The 5895-nt window shown below is 17.9% G+C and overlaps 2 protein-coding genes across 2 annotated transcripts; one reads left to right on the forward strand and one right to left on the reverse strand.

Annotated features, from left to right (window-relative positions):
• The first annotated feature begins 482 nt into the window (after positions 1-482).
• LOC102672603 (60S ribosomal protein L10a) lies at positions 483-2745 on the forward strand. The gene is made up of 5 exons (XM_006610563.2): positions 483-630; positions 1099-1254; positions 1834-1982; positions 2233-2405; positions 2512-2745. Exons 1-5 carry the CDS (start codon positions 626-628, stop codon positions 2680-2682), a joined length of 654 nt encoding a protein of 217 aa, XP_006610626.1. The 5' UTR covers positions 483-625; the 3' UTR covers positions 2683-2745.
• A 1441-nt stretch (positions 2746-4186) lies between these two features.
• LOC102672746 (thioredoxin-like protein 4A) lies at positions 4187-5444 on the reverse strand. Its single transcript, XM_006610564.2, has 3 exons — positions 5088-5444; positions 4835-4971; positions 4187-4679 (listed from the first exon to the last, which is right to left on the reverse strand). Exons 1-3 carry the CDS (start codon positions 5163-5165, stop codon positions 4466-4468), a joined length of 429 nt encoding a protein of 142 aa, XP_006610627.1. The 5' UTR covers positions 5166-5444; the 3' UTR covers positions 4187-4465.
• Positions 5445-5895: the final 451 nt, after the last annotated feature.

A 5895-nucleotide genomic window follows, 5' to 3' on the forward strand; every position in this document is an offset into this window, starting at 1 on the left:
GATTATATATTAATATATATAAATAAAAAAAATATAATTTATTATATTAATTATTAATAATAAAAGAAAATTTTTGGCAAAAATCAAATAATTATTTAAATCTTTCATTTATTTTTATTTTATCACGGATAATAATAAACTAAATCTCTGAAAATAAATAAATCATATTGTGATATTATGATTTCACCTATTAGTATTTAGTATTAAGATAATATTTAATGTTATATAAAATACAATAGTCTTGACATCAGTTCTTGCCATTTTAATTGCTTATTTTCATGAAAATGGATTTCTTTTTCTATTTTATTTAAAAGATTTAATATTATTTTATTTATGTAATATTTTTTTTAAATGAAAAATTGCTAATATATTTCTTTTAAATTTTAATCATGTTTTATATCATATACTCTTTTTTATTATAAAAAAGCAGCAAAGAATTTTGAAACTACAAATACGCCATCTATAATACCTTTAAGAAATATAAGTAGAAATTTTAATATGATATCTATCTAGTAAATATATATTCTTTTCACTTGATTTTACTTGTCCACACTATTACATTTCTTTCTGATTTTAGTCAGACAAGTGGATAGTCGAGTGATTGTAATCTGTGTATAGAGATATAATGACGTGAGTATTTAATCTGTTTATATTTTAAAAATCCAAAATTTTATATTTTTAATATTATAAATAATATATTTTTTAATATATCTTTTTAATATAATTATTAGTATTTTCTTTAAATAATTATTGTATTAAATGTTATATCGTAGTATTAATACCTCAAAACGTATGGTTCCACGTTGTATCATACATTCATAAATATTTTTTTATAAAATCAATCTTAATTATTTAAAAATTATTTATGTAAATATAAGTAAAAACATAAATTTAAATTATATTTTAACAAATTAATGTAATTTTTCTCTTTCTATTATAGCAAAAAATTAATTTTTTTGTTTTATTTTTTTTTTATAATTTTTAATATAATTTTAAATTTTTCAACTTATGTACATATTTTGTGTATTCTATAAATTATAGTGTGATACAAAAAATATAATAATTTTAAATTTCTGATGTAATAATTTTAATGAATAGGTCCAAAGTATCGCGTGATACTCTTTATGAATGTGTGAATGCTGTCCTCCAACACTCACAAGACAAAAAAAGGAAATTCTTAGAAACAGTGGAGCTCCAAATTGGATTGAAGAATTATGATCCACAAAAGGACAAACGTTTCTCAGGCACTGTCAAGTATGTTTTTACCTGACATTGAGGATTCCTTTCGGTTTTTGATGATTCTTAAATCTATTTTTCTTTTTTTCTTTTTTTTAATTAATGTCCGAAAAGATTACCTCATATATAGTCAGGAAGCTGGGTTTTACCTAGCGGACCTTTACCCAGGGTCTTAAATAAATTGGGGAGGTATTCTACCTTTGTTTTTATTCCAGGATCATAACTTATGATCCTACAGGTAAGTTAATATTTGATTGTGGCAATTATTTATTCAATTTAATTAATGAAATTAATGTTCAATGATGGTAAATTATATATTGCATGTATTATCTGAATAATTTATGTTGTTCTTCAATATGCCACTGAGAACATTGCCTTTCATATATGTATTTTTATTTTTGTATAATTATAATAATTTTAATTTTTATTTTTTCAATATTGTTATTTCTTATATTAATAATATATTATATTAAAATTATGAGTAATAAGCAATTTTCATTCAAAATTGTTTATATATATATATTATTGTTTATATATATATATATATGATATATACATATATATGAGTGTTAATTTATATATGTTGTATTGTTAAAGGTTAAAAAATATTCCAAGACCAAAAATGCAAGTTTGTGTTTTGGGAGACCAACAACATTGTGATGAAGCTAAAGCTAACAATATTCCATATATGGATGCAGAAGCATTGAAAAAATTGAATAAAAATAAAAAACTTGTAAAAAAACTAGGTAATCAAAAATTTTTTATTTTATATATTTGTTTTTTTTTATGTATTATTCTCTTATTTTGTCTTCCAAAAAGCACCATTGTTAACTTATAATTTTTAACACTGGTTGTCGAATGGAAGAAAATTAAATTCTTCACTTGGTGAGGACGTTGTGTTTCATTACTTCGTATCCTCAATCCGTGTTGAGACATTTTTTTTAAATTAACTTTATTATTATTATTTAAAAATTAACTTGTATGTAATTTTTTCAGCCAAAAAATATGATGCTTTCTTAGCTAGTGAATCTTTAATTAAACAAATTCCACGTATTCTTGGTCCTGGTCTAAATAAAGCTGGTAAATTTCCTGGTCTTCTTTCTCATCAAGAATCAATGGTAGGGAAAATTGATGAAGTGAAAGCTACAATTAAATTTCAAATGAAAAAGGTAAATCTTGTTTTATATTTATTATACTATTGTATTATAAATCCTTAAAATTATAATTTTTAATATTTTTTTTTAAATATAATTTGAAAAATTTTGTTGTTTTTAGGTATTATGTTTGTCAGTAGCTGTAGGACATGTGGAAATGACTCCAGATGAACTAGTACAAAATGTACATCTTTCAATTAATTTTTTGGTTTCATTATTGAAAAAACATTGGCAAAATGTGCGTTCTCTTCACATTAAATCTTCAATGGGACCTCCTCAAAGATTGTATTAATGTAATTGGTATAATAATATTTCTCATGCATAATGAAAAAATAAAACAAGAATAAAAGTGTAATATATGGTGTTATTTATTATATAAAATTTCCCATTTGATTTTTGTAAATAATAAAATTTAATAAAATTTATAAATAAATCAATATAATTAATAAGTCATGTATTAATACATACATAATTAATACATCAAAAATTAAATTTTATAAATTTACCAAAATGAAATATTTTAATACAGTACATCAAATATATAATATTTTATATAAAAATAAAATTAAGTGATAAAATAAATTTCATAGTAGACGTTGCGAATATTAAAAATTTCATATTATTTGATTTATATTTTTTAAAATGTTAGCTCCAATGTTAATTTGATTTCATTCAGTAACATTATAGATGAAACATATTTATTTGTAAATATTTTATTATTAAAAAATTCGAATATCAATTTTTTGCAATTTATATTTTTTTATGCTAAAACTAATGTTACAATTAACAATTAGAAAGAAAAAAAAAATTATGAAAAGAATGAATTTAAAACTATCATAGTTATTCAATTAAATAAAATAAGGTATTTATTCATTATTATTGAATTATACATGTCATAATCTTAATGAAATAAATGTTTATAAATAAATGAATTATTTAATATAATAAACATACATTATCTTAAATGATATATATATATATTTTGTGCTGCCAATGTATATACATGTAATTTATTTGCATAATATATATTGCTAAATTATTATTGTTTTTATCCATAAAAAATACTAATATAATTGTATAAAACAAGTATTAAAGAATCTTTATTATTTAAAAAATTGTAAATATCACTTATTATTAATAAGTTTGATATTATATGTTATAATATTTATCAATATAATATTTATAATATTTTCAGAATATACTATCATCCAAACCCTATATATGAAAATATTTCAAAGAAGATAAAAATATTATCAAATTAAAAATAAAAATATAAATATAAAAATCAACAATTTTGAAATATATGTACAATTTCAAATATTTTATTTGTTTTATATATTATTATATGTATAAAAAAAAATATAAAAATATTTATTTTTTTAGAAAGAAAATATTTATAAATACGATTAAATATAAAAAAAATATGTTATAATTGCAAATATTTTAATTACATGTTTTAATTAATTATAATTTTTTTATTTTATCTCATTTTTAAAATTTTTTTATATATATTTAGATATTTAAAATATTTTAATTTCTACAAAAAAGTTAAAATATTTCTTACATAATATTGTATCATGTTTTATTTATAATAATATTTCAATTAAGTTTTATTATATTATAAATATCCAGAACAAAAAATATCAACATTTTTTAAATATAAGTCATGTGTTTGTTTATTGTTTAAATATATTAAAAATTAATAACATAATATAATAGAAAATTATAAATATTTTTAAAATATCTTAAAATTAATATATATTATATAAATTTTACACTAAAAAGAAAATTTTTGTATGTAATAATTTATTTACTGAACTATTATTTTTTTTTGCATACAAAATAAAGTATTTAATTTATAAAAATTTATATATATTATATAAAATAATATAAAATAAAAAATATAGAAATATAACTAATATTTTTTAATAATGTGCAATTTATTTTGAATTGCATAAATATATATCATAATACATAATTTTATATTTGTTTTTAATTATAATATATTTTTATTTATTCATATAACTTCAAGCTTAATAATAATAATATTTTTATTAGGACTTATTAATATATAATTAATAGCGGTATTTTGTAGAATAATCTTTGGGTGAAACAACTAAACCTCTACCTTTTCTAGCACCTCTATAAACTGTTTCAATAATATCAATCATTTCTTGTTTATCTTCTAATGTCCAATTTATTTTATTATTATTTCCAGTTCCTAAATCAATCATTATATGTTTATTTCGAAAGAAAAACATTACTGTACAAGGATCATATAATTCATACCTATAAAAGATTTACATTTATATTTTTTACAAAAATTTATTTTTATATTATAAAATTTTATTTATTAAAATAAAATTATTTAATAATTATTATATTTATATTATATTAATAAGAATTAGAATATTTAAACTAATAATTTTTAATTTAAAACTTACATTTTATTAAAATCAGGTACTTGTGTAATATCAACCAAATAGATGACAGCAAAATTTTTTACTTTTTCAGCAATATTATAAAGTACTTCATCCATTTTCATACACATTGGATCCCAATCATGACCAAATCTGATAACCTAAATATATATTATTTACACCTTTTTTTATTTTATTAAACAAACTTGAATACAATTCCATGTATTTTCAAAAAATCTAGAATATTTGATTTAATAAAATTAAATTAAAAACTTACAACTACTCTATCTTCTTCTGATAAAATCGCCTGATCTACTTGCCATCCATTATGAAGATGTGACAACATATAAGACATTGTATTTTTTATTTATTAAATGCAGATTAAAAAGAAAAGAAGAGAAGACAATTTGTCTTTTTACATTTACATATAATAGAATATTTTTGTTGTTATAAATCAACTAAAATTCAACAAACAAACTAAAAATAGTTATATATTATATAAAATCAATGTAATAGTTATTTATCATTAATAATCATTATAACTTTTATCATATAATTGAAATTATAAATTATAAATTACAGAATTTTATTTTACAGTATAAATCAACATTACACTATAGTCTACAGCATTTCTATACTTGAAAATCAAAATTCACTATTATCAACATATTGACAGAATTAAAAGAATCTCTAGTTCCATTTTAATTTTTAGAATATCAATTTTGTTTTATAAGATTATTAATTTTTGTTTATAAATATATTCTGTCATATATTTTTTTCTATAATAATAAAATAATAACATTTATTATAATTAAATTATTAATTTAATTTTAAAATTATATTAAAACTAAAAATCTTATGTATTTCTTTCAATAATAAAAAAAAATTATTTTATACTTTAATAAATTATTTAAAAAATGTTATATTTTGATTTACTTAGTAAAATATAAAAATAAATATTAATATAACTGATATTGTATTTATATTCTCTATATAAAATGTTGGATTCTTATTTATATATCGTATACAAATAATATGTACATTGCGATGTAATGCAAGAGTGTAAATGTCAACGTGTACATTTT

Source organism: Apis dorsata, unplaced genomic scaffold, assembly GCF_000469605.1.
Source record: "Apis dorsata unplaced genomic scaffold, Apis dorsata 1.3 scaffold_74, whole genome shotgun sequence".
Lineage (NCBI taxonomy): Eukaryota > Metazoa > Arthropoda > Insecta > Hymenoptera > Apidae > Apis > Apis dorsata.

Bases quoted from the DNA above. Each gene is read 5' to 3' on its own strand.
- LOC102672603 (XM_006610563.2), top strand. The intron at 1,255-1,833 runs GTATGTTTTTAC...GTATTGTTAAAG, and splicing joins CGTTTCTCAGGCACTGTCAA to GTTAAAAAATATTCCAAGAC. The intron at 1,983-2,232 runs GTAATCAAAAAT...TAATTTTTTCAG, and splicing joins AAAACTTGTAAAAAAACTAG to CCAAAAAATATGATGCTTTC.
- LOC102672746 (XM_006610564.2), bottom strand. From the start codon at position 5,165: ATGTCTTATATGTTGTCACATCTTCATAATGGATGGCAAGTAGATCAG. The intron at 4,972-5,087 runs GTAAGTTTTTAA...ATATATATTTAG, and splicing joins CAGAAGAAGATAGAGTAGTT to GTTATCAGATTTGGTCATGA. The intron at 4,680-4,834 runs GTAAGTTTTAAA...AATCTTTTATAG, and splicing joins GTACCTGATTTTAATAAAAT to GTATGAATTATATGATCCTT.